General features: G+C 41.4%; 1 protein-coding gene across 40 annotated transcripts in view; it reads left to right on the top strand.

Annotated features, from left to right (window-relative positions):
* The window catches only part of FARS2 (phenylalanyl-tRNA synthetase 2, mitochondrial), a 618,373-nt gene that overhangs the window by 368,403 nt on the left and 235,559 nt on the right, over window positions 1–14,411 (top strand). For 39 of the 40 annotated variants that reach the window (XM_019830295.3, XM_019830299.3, XM_019830296.3 and 36 more), the window contains one exon: window positions 13,327–13,478. The exons of the other annotated variant lie outside the window; for it this stretch is intronic. In XM_019830295.3, coding sequence (XP_019685854.1) covers window positions 13,327–13,478 — 152 coding nt within the window. The remainder of the gene's footprint in view (window positions 1–13,326; window positions 13,479–14,411) is intronic. 40 annotated transcript variants of the gene reach the window in all.

The following is a 14,411-nucleotide window of genomic DNA, read 5'->3' as shown; positions in this document are numbered from 1 at the left end:
TGTTAACATAAAGAGGGAGAAAACACGGTCCCTGCCTTTTGAGACACTTTTAATCACATAACCCATAGAGCTATGTCAACTCTTCCCGGATTACAGACGTTAGTAAGTGCCACAGCACAAAGAGGTAGAAACAGCAGGATCTGAAACATGGTTGGGCCACGTACAAATGAAGGAGAGATGAGGCACTAAACACTTAGGTAGTTACTATGCGCTTTACGTATACCGATGCCTTTAATCCTCACAGCACCCTGAGGGGCCCCTGGCCGGGTCCTCGTCTTGCACATGGGGAATTGAGAGATAAAGGAACTGCCCAACCTTACAAAAACTAGTAAGTGGCGTAGGTGGGTTGTACCAGCAGTGGTATAAAGTCCCACAGAGACTTAATTTGCAGGGGAAGCGAGGTAACGGTGCCTGGTATATGGTACTAAATGGCAGCCATTATTGTGTCATTAGTCTGATGATTTTTTTTAAGAAAGCTTACAAAACACAAAGGAAGGGATAATTAATCATACCTTACCTTATATGGTGTTTTGTTATTTATAAGGGTTTTTAATATATATTAGCCCATTTAATCTTCATAATAATTCGGCAAGGTAAGAATATCATTCCTATTTTACCAAGGAGTCTGCTGAGGCTGAGGGGTGTGCCCTAGCTCGAAAAGGACAAGGTGAGTCCTAAGACATGAAGGCAAGGGGCAGCATGACCTCTGTCCTCCATATGCCTGGTGGCCTTCAGGAGGAGGGCCCTTCCCTGGCTGTGCTGTGATTTCCTGGATGAATAGGAGACTTGGGAGCTACCTGCAGCTATGTTGAGACATCCCCCCTCGACTCTCTCAGGACCCCCCCTCCACACACTCAGGACCCCATCTCCACTGCCTCAAGAACCCCCCCCTCCACTCCCTCAGGACCCAGTCTCCACTCCCTCAGGACTTCCCCCTCCACTCCCTCAGGACCCTCTCTCCCCTCCCTCAGGATCCCCCCTCCACTCCCTCAGGACTCCCCCCTCTCCACTCCCTCAGGACCCCCCCTCCACTCCCTCAGGACCCCCCCCCTCCACTCCCTCAGGACCCTCTCTCCACTCCCTCAGGACCCAGTCTCCACTCCCTCGTTACCCGTGTGCACCCTTGAGTGCTACAGCCCCTGCTCTTCCATTTCCCCATCTGCACAACCTGGACCGCACTCTGTGCCTTAACCCGCTGTGAGGGTGGGTACAGGAGAATGAAAAACCTCATGTCCCATACAGGTAATCAGCAGATATGATTTTTTTGGAGAAAAAGGAGTGACAGTTTTGCTTGCTTGTAGCCTCAGCAACATGGCATAAGGTTTATTTGATAGAAGTCTGAAAAGCTTATTTTTCCAGCTCTAAAAGTTTGTTTAAAGTGGCAAGAAACCCAGGGTCACTTCGAGGAGTTGTGATTTGAGTGGAGATGACACAGAGCCATCCTAGAAGTCAGGACACAGATGTTTTTGGCAAATGCCGCTGCCACTTTTCTGGCCAGGGGTGTGGCTTGCATGATCAGTGGCATCGAAAATTTGGGTTGCACATGGTCCATTTAGTTTACAATTTAGGAAGACCTAGCCCTCTGACGAGGAGGAAGGGCAGATTTCCCTGCAGAACATGGTGAAACCCAGCATTTCTCGGATGCACTTGACAATGGCCCAGGTTCTTCAGGGTGCCTCCTGTGGCATCACATGGGACAGTTTTAATAGACAACAGTGTATGAGGTGCTAAGTTCTTTCTTTTTCAGATGAGGAAATCTGGGCCCAGAGAGCTTGGCAGCTTATTCACAGTCAGAGAGGAGCACAGTCTGAAACTATCACCTCTCTGCAGAGGGTGTCCTATTATGGCTGCACCTGCTCCAGAAAGTAGTCATTCGTCACCTTTGTCTCCCTGTCAGGTTTGGATTTTGATGTGACAAATGGCTCCAAACTTCTTCATATACACTCCATGTTTTAGTATTTTATTTTATTTTATTTTATTTTATTTTATTTTATTTTATTTTATTTTATTTAAAAAAAATTTTTAATGTTTATTTGTCTTTGAGAGAGAGAGAGAGGGGCAGAGTGTGAGTGGGGGAAGGGCTGAGAGAGGGAGACACAGATTTTGAAGCAGACTCCAGGCTCTGAGCTGTCAGCACAGAGCCTGACGTGGGGCTCGAACTCATGGACCGCGAGATCATGACCTGAGCCAAAGTCACACGCTCAACCAACTGAGCCACCCAGGAGCCCCTTTTTTTATTTTTTTATTTTCTATTTTTAATTACAATGCATGTTTATTTGTGAGACAGAGAGAAACAGAGTACCAGGAAGGGAGGGACAGAGAGAGAGACAGAATTTGAAGCAGGCTCCAAGCTCTGAGCTGCCAGCACAGAGCCCAATGTGGGGCTCAAACTCATGAACTGTAAGATCATGACCTGAGCTGAAGTCAGAGGCTTAAAGGACTGAGCCACCCAGGTGCCCCCATGGTTTAGTTACTTTAATGAACTTAACTTTTCTTTAATGAATGGAAGATTCATTTTTCTCTGAGGAGTGGGGGAGGTAATGTAAGGGTCCCCATTCAGGCTTTCAGCCGGATTTACAAAGATGCCTGAGTCTCCTTCTGCACCACAAGGGAGTCTTCCCTCTGCTGCAGTGCACAAACCGCATTTTGTGCACACCGCTTCTTATGGTTTTCTTCTCCTCTAGTCTGTGAGCTCCTCGGTGGCAGGGACAGTGTCTGAGCAGTCACATAGTAGGTGCCTGGTGAATTTCTCTCGTTCTCTGTCTCCAGTGATGCGTAAATTCTTCTGCTATCACCTGAGTGGAGGTCTCTCGATTGGAACCCCTCATTCACATTCCCTTTACTTTCAACTAAGGTGTCACATCTGCCCTCTGTGAACTTTTTGTTGTAGGTTTTGTTAGACTGGTTTGGATTTGGTGCAGAAGAAAATAATGCCTCACGTCTGTCCCTAATGTGCAGAAGCCGAACTCATTGTTTTCTTTGTTGAAATAGAATCCAATAGTAACAGCTGGAATTTTATTTTTAAATATGGGAAAAACGATTTCTTTTTAACATGGGAATGCATAATCTGTGGCCAGTGTTCCCCTCCATTATGCAATCTCTCCAGGTATGACTAAGCATTTATACCCTTTTAGCCTTTTAATTTCTTTAATATTTGATACTTGAAAAATGATACGTTTAAGTTGTGAAGTATACTAATACAGTGGATACCTGTGAAGCCACCTCCCCACCGTGGTGAATATCACCAGTACCTTGTACCCCATGTTTTCCTCGCGTTTCATCTCCTGTGTCCCCTCTCCTTGCCTGAAGCAGCTATGATGTTTTCTTCTAAAAATTTAGATGGCCACAACTTTTTATTCCCCCATCCATTGCTACGCTATGGCTGAGAGTTGGTATTAGATTATATTCTAGGAAAAACAAATCAGTAACTGTTTCTTAGAAGTAATTAGCCTAACCCGCCTCCCCCAGACCTTTCTTTTACCAAAAGGGATGAAGAACAAAATGTTAGACACAGGATGAGTATCTGCTTACTGGTGTTAATTCTTTGGCTTTATGGGAGTCAGGAAGAAGTATTAAAATATGTAGTATCAAGGGAGTTTGATGGCCTAAGACACCTAAAAGGATCTGGCCTAAAAGGACCAGCAGACAGTAGTGTGGGGGGAAGAATGTGGAGTGAGAAAGAAAGGCGGAAGGTCAAATCCAAGAGAGTCTGCTCTGTAAAATACCTTTTTTTTGTCTGTGAGAGTCTGAAGTTTGATCTTTACTCCAGTTTTGAACAAGCCATTGAAATTCGATGTCTTAAGTTCTTGAGGTTAAATTTTGTTTTGCCTATTTTCCTCTGAACCCTGGAATAGTCAGAAGGCCAGCCCTGTATGAACTCAGGCAAGTTCAAGTTATGTTTTCTAGCTGGCCCTGGGTTTTACCTCCTGGCATGTGTAGTCCCTAACAGAATGGGAGCAACATTGCATAGACTGAGGCAAAAAATGAAAAAGAAACTGTGATCCCCTCACAGAGTTCCTGCTCTTAGCATGTACCATTTTGAGGTTAAATTTGGGATTGGAGATTAAGAAACCTAGTTTCCTATTTTGTATTTTTTCAGGAGAGGCAAGAGAATGAGATGGGATGAATTGGGGCCTCCATTCACTTCCTTGAGGCATAAGGGAAATAAATACTTGTCTCCCAGTGAACATGATTAACTGGGAAAAAGTATGATCATGAAGGCAAATGTGACCTCACTTCAACTATTGTGACTGTACAAGGCTGTAAAGATCCAGACCAGACAGTTAATGGGAGATGTAAACAATTGGGCAAAACTTTTACAAATGTTTTACCTCGGAGAGGAAAACACAGAATGCAGAAGTAATGCCGGCTTCAGAAAGGTTTAATGATCTAACCTGAAACGATGAGTATAAGAGATGAAATCTTTGCTAAGTTCGGAAGATGAAGTACAGAGACTAAATACAAAATTGCAGCTCTCCATTTCCAGAACCCTTATTTTTTTGACCAAGAGGTTTATTCATATATTGCTTTTAAAACTGAGATTTGAGCCACCTAAGTGCACAGTTCACCCACTGAAATTGCGTGATCCTGTGGTCTTTAGTATATTCACAGAGATGTGCGACCCTCTGCACAATCGATTTGAGCACGTTTTCATCACCCCCCAAAAGAGACTCCTGTATTTTTCACGTTAGTATTCTGTGCGCGGCACTCTGCCAGTGCTCTGAGGGGTGGTCTGGACCGCAGGCCCCCACTGTCTCTGCGATTCCTTCTTTAACTAGAAGCACACATGATACTTTATTTGAACAGAGATTTCTGAGGATTACTTTTTTCTTGTTTCTTAAGTTAGAAACTATTGCAGGCAGGGCCCTGACACCCTGCTGTGGATCCCTAGGGCCCCACAGAGAATGTAGGGCCACCACTCTCCACTTCCGCCCTCTTCATTAACTGGAGTAGCAAACACATCTTTGTTTCTCACATGCCTATGATTTGTTTTAAATAACTAAGAGGTCTAGAGCTTTGAAGTAAATTTGAGAGGATTCAAAAAGATTTGAAATTTTGTTTCTGCTCTTAAGGAGTTCAGTAAATAGTAGAGGAGGGACCATGCCATTGAAACTTGGAAAGTTCATTCATTAAGCAGGCTGCCAAAATGATTGTCCCACACTATTTCGTTATGGAAATCGTTGATTTCCTGTGAATCTTCAACCAGAACTGGAATTCTGTCAAAAAATTAAGCACAAATATGAGAAACTGGAAGTTTGAAAGAATGCTTCAAATATGCTGGTTCTCCTGTGGTTTCTGGGCGAAGTAACAGAACAGAAGCTGCCTGAGCAGGAGCCGTGCTTACCCCTGACCAACACGCCATGCTCCCGGCACTGAGCGAAATTAAGTAAGGATAAAAACAGAACATTGGAACAAAGTGAGAGAATCTGTAAACACCAAGGCAGCATGGAATCATGAGTTAGAACAACCTGAATTTGTGAAGTACCGAACCTGCCAGCCCAATTTGATAAACAGCTTTTTTATTACAAAATGAAGAGATGGAATTAAAAGTAAGGGAGCTCTGAAACATTGGGATATAAAGCGAGGTAATCGATAGTGCACACTGTTTTCATAGGTAAGACTGATTTTTAAGTTAATTTAGATAAGAACACAATCACACAGACTGTAAACAGTCTAGAGATACTTACAAATCAAGATAATTAATCTAAAAGTTCAATGAATCATTCGAAAAGGAAATGTCATGGAAGGCACCATAGGGATAAATGTTAGATTTGTTCTTATTTACATAATTATTAATTAGGCTGGAGAGACTACTTCTGGAAACAGTACTAGAAACTGAGCCATTTTCTGCGAGCCCTTGGTTTCAAATGGGAGGCCTTAAAGCATGAGTATTAAGAGCACCACCTGGCCCTGCATTTGATCTTGGCTCTGCCACTTCCCGGCTGTTTGACCTTGGGCAAATGAGCTAAGGTCTGCAAGCCACAGTTTCTTCATGGGCACGGTGGGAAGAGGAATCATGTTCATCTCATGGGATTGTGCTACACAGTAATGAGCTGATGCGTAGAAAGTGCTGGCACAGGGGCACCTGGGTGGGTCAGTTGGTTGAGTGTCGACTCTTGATTTCAGCTTAGGTCATGATCTCACAGTTCATGAGTTTGAGCCCCGCACCGGGCCTGTGCTGACAGTGCTGAGCCTGCTTGAGATCCTCTTTCTCCTTTTCTCTCTCTGCCTCTCCCCACTTGTGGTCTCTTTCTCTCAAAATAAATGGATAAATAAATACACATTAAAAAAACAAAAAAAAGAACGTGCGAGCACATTCTTTCGCACACAGCATCCCACGAATGGTAATCATTAATAATGTAGTTTTAGTAATAAACCAAGGGCCATGTGTTTTGAACTAGAAAGAGAAGCAGTGCCTAAGAGAGCTGCAAAGTAGTCCTTTGCCAAAACTTGGCCTTGGTTAAAAGCTGACTAAAAGTCACCTTGACAGTTTTAGAACTCTGTGGAGAACTCGTGGAAGAAGTACCCTGTTAAAGGGACTATCAAAATAATTAGTAGACCAGAAAAGGAAAAGAAAAGCAAAAACATAACAGCTTTGCCTAAAGGAAAGAAGACAGAGGTGGAGGTAATAATTGAGCAACAAGTACAGAAAATATGCATAGTGGAGAACGATGATCTGTTCTCCTGCCTTAGTATCCTTACACAAGAAGAGAACATTTAAGAGGAAGATTTTGATGTCAAAACACAGAGAACTGGAATAAAAGTACTCGTTTGTGTTACCAACTGGAGGTTAAGATTATCTTCCTTGAGAATATTTATGAACAGGTACAGAGGGCCTAAAGTGCTTTGATTTTATCATGGAGTGATAAGAAGGGAGCCTTTGAGGGAAGGTGCATGGGGACATTTGTAGTTTAAATATGGAGGTGAGTCTGGAGCAAGGGGCCAGTTAGGATGGACTAGTATTGATAAACCCAGATCTCACTGTTCAGACCCCTGTTCACACCTCAATCACTTTGGCAAGCTTATAACCGGGTGTCGTGGACAACTGTCAAAATTGTGTATTTGTTGAACTGTCCAAGTCAATGTTTTGGCTTGAAAATGACTAAGCATATGCTTTATGAACATCCCTCCGTGTCCTCTTCACTACAGATGGCTAAATAGGTGCTGTCTCCATGTTATAGGCAGAGAAACTGTGATGTAAGTTTTCTCAGGCCCGTGAACACACCAGGAAAGGCCAAGGCCTGCTGATTTGGCTGGTGAAGCTACAGGGAGCCACCTGGGGATTGGGACAGTTTGTTTCTGCCGCAGACTGCCAGCTCCCTGTGGTCCTCCTCCCACACACCATTAAAAGGGTGACACTGAAACATAAGGGGCTCTATTGGTTTCGCAGTGCTGCCGTAACAGGGTGCTGCAAACCAGGCAACTTCTCCTTCGTCACAGTCCTAGAGCCTAGACGTCTGAGATTCAGGTGCCCGCAGGGTTGGTTCCTCCTGAGGGCCGTGAAGAAGAATCTGTTCCAGCCTCCCCCTAGCTTCTGTGGTTTGCTGGCAGTCCTTGGCATTCCTTATCTTGTGGAAGCATCCTTCCTATCTCTGGATTCATCCTCACATGGAGACTTTCCTGCGTCTGTCTCTGTGCCCAAAATTACCCTTTAAATTAGGACACCAGTCTTATTGGATTAGGACCCACCCTAATGACCTCATTTTAAACTTGATTATCTCTGTAAAGGCTCTTTCTCCCAAGAAGGTTACGTTCTGACGTATTGGGCTTTAGGACTCAAACATAATTCAGTCTGTTAACAGAGTGGATGATTATAACACAAGTTATACCCTGACTGTGAAGTACACAGTTCTAGATGGCAGCCAAGAGGTTTTATATCCTGGGATTCTTTATATCCTGGGATGGCAAGGTAGGAAGCCTCATAGCTCTTCAGAACCCAGGAGGTGATGAGAAGCTGCCTCATGACAACCTCGTAGGGGAAAGCAGGGTGAGCAGGAGATAGCCTCCTAGCGGTCTTGTCCATGAGGATCACAAGGCAGCCTGCCAAATGCAGGTGGGGCTGTGGTTCAGGTCTTCCCCTGTGGGGCCTATGTAATATATGCCAGTCTGCCAGGGCACCACAGTGGAGCCATTTCCCTCTAGCATATAGCTGGCAGTAGGGCCCACACTCCAATCCAGATGTGCCTCACTCTAAGTGTATGTTCCTTGATGCTTAGCGTCCCCCTAAATGCACTAAAGTTTTTGTCAGCTGGTTTTGCTGATGTCTCAGAGTCACAAGTCAGGTTCCCCCACAAAGCAGACTCTAAGACGAAGGTAAGCAAGCTGGAAGCTTATTATCAGGTTCTGTCAGGATCAACCCCTGTGGACGGGAAGGGACGGAAGCTGGACTGGACAGAGGGAGAAGGTGGGCTATGATGCATTTGCCACAAAGACCTCTGCCTACCCATAGGCAGCTCTGGAATGAGGGGGGCCCTTCAGAGTTGTCCTGAGTTGCAATAAGGAGTTTCTTAGTCCAGTCCATAAAAAGCAGACTTTTTTGTTTATATAAATGTGACTGCATTTCTAGTAGCTACCATAAGACAATGATGACTTCATGTATGGTTTTATTATCATAAAATATACATTCCTTAAATGTATATGAATGCAAACTGCATACTTATGTGTATATATCATATGGTAGTAAGAACAATTTTGGTATTTTTAAATTCCCTTCATACAGTAGTTTCAGTTGTCTGTATTTGAACTCATGACACGGTTTTGAGTATGGGTCCTTATCTGACCCTTTGAATGACTTTTACTGGGTTTGTGAATCCAGAAGTCCCATGTAGAAATCTGTGTTTGTGAAAATATGTTCTAGAACAAGGATTTGAACCTTCACATTGTCAGGGAGGTCTCTGTCCTCTCCCAGACAAAGTTAAGAACCGTTGTGTAAGGAGATACAGAGTCAAGTCAGTGTTGCTCTGTAGGCCTCTCTCTACCTGCTTCACACACACAGCAGTGAGAGATAACAGTCTAAAAAGAGAACATGAAAAAGAACCATGCCTTCGCCTTTCCCCCTACAAAAGATCTATATCTGTGGACAAGACCAACACAAAGTTGAGAGCGGGAATGAAGACACTGTGCATTCTGGGTTCATAAGCAGGGAAGGGAAACCAGAGGTTTGGCTCTGGCAGAATGTTGGAACTAAAAGAGCTCTGAATCATGCACTGGGCCAAAGTGTTCACTCAAGTACAAGTACAGGAACCACGAAACTCTTAGAAATAGGGCCAGGTGGTGGTTGTGCTCTGTAAACTCTAGAAAGGAGGCAATAATCACTGCTACAAATTGCTGCCACCATGACCTCCGGCTTAAGTGAAGCTTTGATCCTAGGGACAGAGCAGGACAGAGACATGGCCTCTTTTTAAAAATTTTATTTTAATTCCGGTACAGTTAAATACAATGTTACATTAGTTTTAGGGGTGCCTGGGTGGCTCAGTCAGTTAAGCATCCAACTTTGGCTCAGGTCATGATCTCACCATTCATGGATTCGAGCCCCGCATCAGGCTCTGTGCTGACAGCTCAGAGCCTGGAGCCTGCTTGGGATTCTGTGTCTCCCTCTCTCTCTGCCCCTTTCTTTGCCCCTTTCTGGCTCCTGCTCTCGTTCTGTCTCTCAAAAATAAATAAACGTTAATTTTTTTTTAATGTTACATTAGTTTCATATGTACAACATAGGGATTCAACAATTGTATACATTACTCAGTGCTCATAAGTGTCCTTTTTTTTTTTTTTTTTAGTTTATTTATTTTTAGAGAGAGAGAGTGAGCAGGGGAGGGGCAGAGAGAGAGGGAGAGAAAGAATCCCAAGCAGGCTCCATCTTAGGAACCATGAGATCATGACCTGAGCCAAAATCAAGAGTCTGATGCTCAACGGACTGAGCCACCTAGGTGCCCCATCTGAATCCATCAAGGTGTCCTCTTAATCCCCATCACCTTTTTCATCAATCCTCCAATCCACCTCTCCTCTGGTAACCGTGAGTTTGTTCTCTATAGTTAATAGTCTGGTTTTTTCTTATTGTCTCTTAAATTACACATATGAGTGAAATCATATGGTATTGACCTTTCTTTGACTTATTTCACTTAGCATTATATGCTCTAGATCCATTCATACATTTACAAATGGCAAGATCTCATCATTTTACATGGCTGAATAATACTCCATTGTGTATATATACTGCATCATCTTTGTCCATTCATCAATCGATGGACCCTGTTTTGGCTATTGTGAATAATGCTGCAATAAACACAGGGGTGCACATATATTTTTGAATTAGTGTTTTCATAATCTTTGAGTAAATAACTGGTAGTGGAATTATTGAATCCTATGGTAATTCTATTTTTAATTTTTTGAGAAACCTCCATACTGTTTTCCACAGTGGCTGCACCAGTTTGCATTCCCACCAACAGTGCACGAGGGTTCCTTTTTCTCCACATCTTCACCACCACTTGTTTCTTGTATTTTTTATTTTAGCCATTCTCACAGGTATGAGGTGATATCTCATTGTGGTTTTGATTTTCATTTTCTCTGATGATGAGTGATGTTGAGTATCTTCATGTGTCTGTTAGCAATTTGTATGTCTTCTTTGGAGAAATGTCTGTTCATGTCTTCTGCCCATTTTTTAATTGGATTATTTGGTTTTGCAATATTGAGTTATATAAGTTCTTTATATATATTTAGATCTTTTGTCATCCTCCTGCCAGGGTACTTACTGCTTAGACTCTGGCTGGACTGCCTTCTCTGCATACTCCTCCCTGTTGATGTAGCCTGCCCCAAGCTCTCAGTGGACTCACCTGCAGCATGAATTTTCTGAATTGCAATTCCTCTGCTATTCCTGAATAAACTCAGTTTCTGGTCATTCAAGCTTGCCTCAGTCTACCTCTTTATTTAGGTTAACAGGTTTTTTCCAATTCTAAAATTATCTGGTTCTGTGATTGTGGATTATCAAGTCTTTACCAAATCACTTTGCCTGTCCACCTCTTCTGTGTCATCCCACATGATCACTATCTCTTCATGGCAGCATAGCCAGGGATAGAGGCAAGTCTCTATGCCTTACTGACCTTACGCACCCATTAGCTGGTCTGGCTACAGAAGAAAGAACATCTGATTGATTCACTGTAATGTAGCCATTGCTCACACTAGGTAGTGTTGTAATCTGCTGTTAATGAATACCTACAATGTCACGGGGACTATGCAAGGTAATAGAGATTTGGAGGTATAAAAAGATACACACCCCACCCTCAAAAATTGTAATATACTGGGAAGACAGACATTAAGTAATTACACAATCACAATATGAAAGGTAGTATGAAAGAGAAGTATAGGCTGCCATGACAAAGGACTAATGGAGTCTGTGAGGGTTAGAATTGAATGTGGTAACACAGGATCAGAAATAGGGTAGGGAGGGCAGGAAACAGTATATGGAGGAAGTAACTTAGTGTGTTCAAGAAACTGAATAACCAGGCTGGTGTGAGAGCCTGGAGAACAACAGAAAGAACTAGAACTTTTCAAGAATTGGGGACTTTATCCTAAGAGCAGTGGGAAGCCCCTGGTTAGTTTTTAACACCACCTCTGACTCAGGATCAGAAAGCCTACGTTCCAGTGACCATAGATCCATAATCTTATTTTCAAAACAAAATTTTATTTTCCCCCTCAAAAAAGCATAAGTCATCAGTAGGTATCCCACATCTGACATATACCAATTAATATAGTGAATGCTTCCTTTAGATAAACCATTACTTTAAACTTGTCGTATATAATTTGTTAGCCTAAACTAGTTTGCAGTATAACAGTCTGGGCTTTTCGCCCTAATTTTTAAAAGTGTAATTTACTGTAAGATGTATTTTTTAATGTTTTGGGGGCCTATATCCTGGCGGACAGCATTATTATGTTACTATCATGTTTCTTGTTGTCACTGGGTTGCTAACACTAATGCTCAGTTGGACACCTCCCATTTCTGCCATCAGGGCTCAGTGGTATCTCAGCTCAGATCAGCTGAAGAGGACATTTTGTGCTAATTCCTGTCAATCCCAGCCTTTCATCTAATCTCCCTAAACTTTCGTGTTCCTAAAGTGGCAGGAGGATGTTGTCCAAAGGAAGAGCAACTTGTGTAACCACCAAACTCCTGTTGTGTTGTTACATTAACCCAGGGATGATTTATCACAGGATCCTGACTTTATTATAGGAGAGAAAACCCAGGATGTTTTTCAGGAGCCTTGCTATTTTGTCAAAAGCACCTTGATGGTAGCTGTATAACGTTCATTTGAAATGTGTGTTCTGAACTGATGCATTTGTCTGACAACTTTATTGATATTTCAAGTTGTATAAACATTTTTCATTTGAGTATTTGATTCTTCAGAGGTCTTGCCATTTAAAAAGTTATACTTTTCCTGATCAGTGATTCACTAAAGGGTTTATAGTGATATCAGGCTTGCTGTAAACCAGTGTATAAACTTGCTCTTCTAACAGATTTATACTTTAGCACATATTCCCTTAGGACTTCATAGTTATATAACAAAACATTTTTTATCGTGGCAGTAACTTATAGACCCACATATATATAAGTGGGACCCACACTTTTTATATATATATATAATTATATATATATATATATATATATATATATATGCGCCACATAAACAAATGCAGTGACTCATAAAAGCATCTAATTTTAAACACCTGTCCAGTATAATAATGAGCTCAAATAAACTGGAAAAAAATGGGATAAAATGGGGGAAGTGACTACATTTGTGTTTATTCTTGGAACCATAATTTGAAAAATAACTCCCCAAATGACTACTTTATCATCCCAGTCTTTTATTTTAATAACCAGAAATACTAACAAATAATGATATTACTAATTGAAATATCAATTTTGACAAGCCTTTACTTATTTCTCTATTAAAATGATTTCCTGAAATATCACAGGAAATTAATGAATCACTTGTTAATTAAATGTGAACTTTTCTACTCTAGTATTCAAATGGGAAAAAAAAACCCTGAAATATGATATATTCAAATTGCTTTATACTAAATTGAACATTAATGGTTATATAAATATAATATATGATAATGTTACAAATGAATGTGATAAGAATCCATAACATTCATAATGGAATTTGCTAATTTTGAACATTGGCTTTATCTTTCTCTTCACTTTGTCCCTGAAAATCCAAGTGCTGAAATAATGCTTTACCAGCATTTTCTAATTAGCCAAGTGTAACTTTCCATGAAAAATTTAAACATTCTCATCCAACTAACAAATCAATCTCTTTTCTTCTCTTGTTTTGTTAGCCTCTTAGCAAATATCCTGCTGTGATAAATGACATCTCATTCTGGTTACCCTCTGAGAATTATATAGAAAACGATTTCTATGACTTAGTACGAACAATTGGAGGAGACCTGGTGGAAAAAGTTGAACTGATAGACAAGTTTGAACATCCAAAGTAAGTAAAAAAAAAACAAAAAAACAAAAAAACTTTCTGATTTTATCCTTTGTTGTTTCTCTGTGAAAAATGGCTATGGAAACACATAATGAAATTTTGCTGGAACTTAATGCATATGATATAAAACGTCTCTAGAATTTATAGTGAATGTATCGTTTATCAGAAAAGATTTTTATACCAGTCCTTTCTGAAAATGTTTCTAAACTGTGTATTTAATCTTTTCTGCCTTCGTAAAGAAAAATATGTGAAACAGAATGTTTTAAGGATCTTGGAGTTTTTCAGTATTGTTTTTAGAAATTATTTCTTACCATATCACATCCCAGGAACAGAGGAGTTTGTGGGAAAAAAAGCTGTTTGGTTAGTCTCTCAGTGAATGTTTATGAAGTGTTTGCCACATGCCAAAAGCTGTGTTGGGTCCTAGGATAAAGTTTACTAACTGTCTGAGGCCTGTTCACCCTGGGGTGTGTGTGTGTGTGTGTGTGTGTGTGTGTGTGTGTGTGTGTGTGTGTGTGAGTGAGAGAGAGAGAGAGAGAGAGAGAGAGAGAGAGAGAGAGAGTCTTACGCTAATCAGATTTGACTCTGCTTTGGCTTTAGAAAAGTTTTCTTGAGTTATATTGTTAAGGATTTGCTCAGATCCATCATTCTATTCTGTTTCTTTCTGTAGGGATTCCAGTTATACATGAGTAGGCTCTTCTTTGTCTGACTTCTCTACTTGTCAGCTTTCTGTCTAATGTTTTAAAACTCTTTATTTCCACTTCATTTTGAATGCTTTTCTCATTGCTAGCTTCTCTGTCCCTTACTGTTTTCTGCAATCTCTTCTTCCCTGCTCACATTCCATTTCCGTCTTTGATTACTTTGTTTTCCCCACCTTTTCTGAGTTCTGTGAGCTCACATTTCTGTTCGTTCTGTTTTCTTGCCGTCTACTTTCTATTT

This window comes from Felis catus, chromosome B2 (genome assembly GCF_018350175.1).
Source record: "Felis catus isolate Fca126 chromosome B2, F.catus_Fca126_mat1.0, whole genome shotgun sequence".
NCBI classification, from domain to species: Eukaryota; Metazoa; Chordata; class Mammalia; order Carnivora; family Felidae; genus Felis; species Felis catus.
This window is presented reverse-complemented; position numbering and strand designations above follow the sequence as displayed.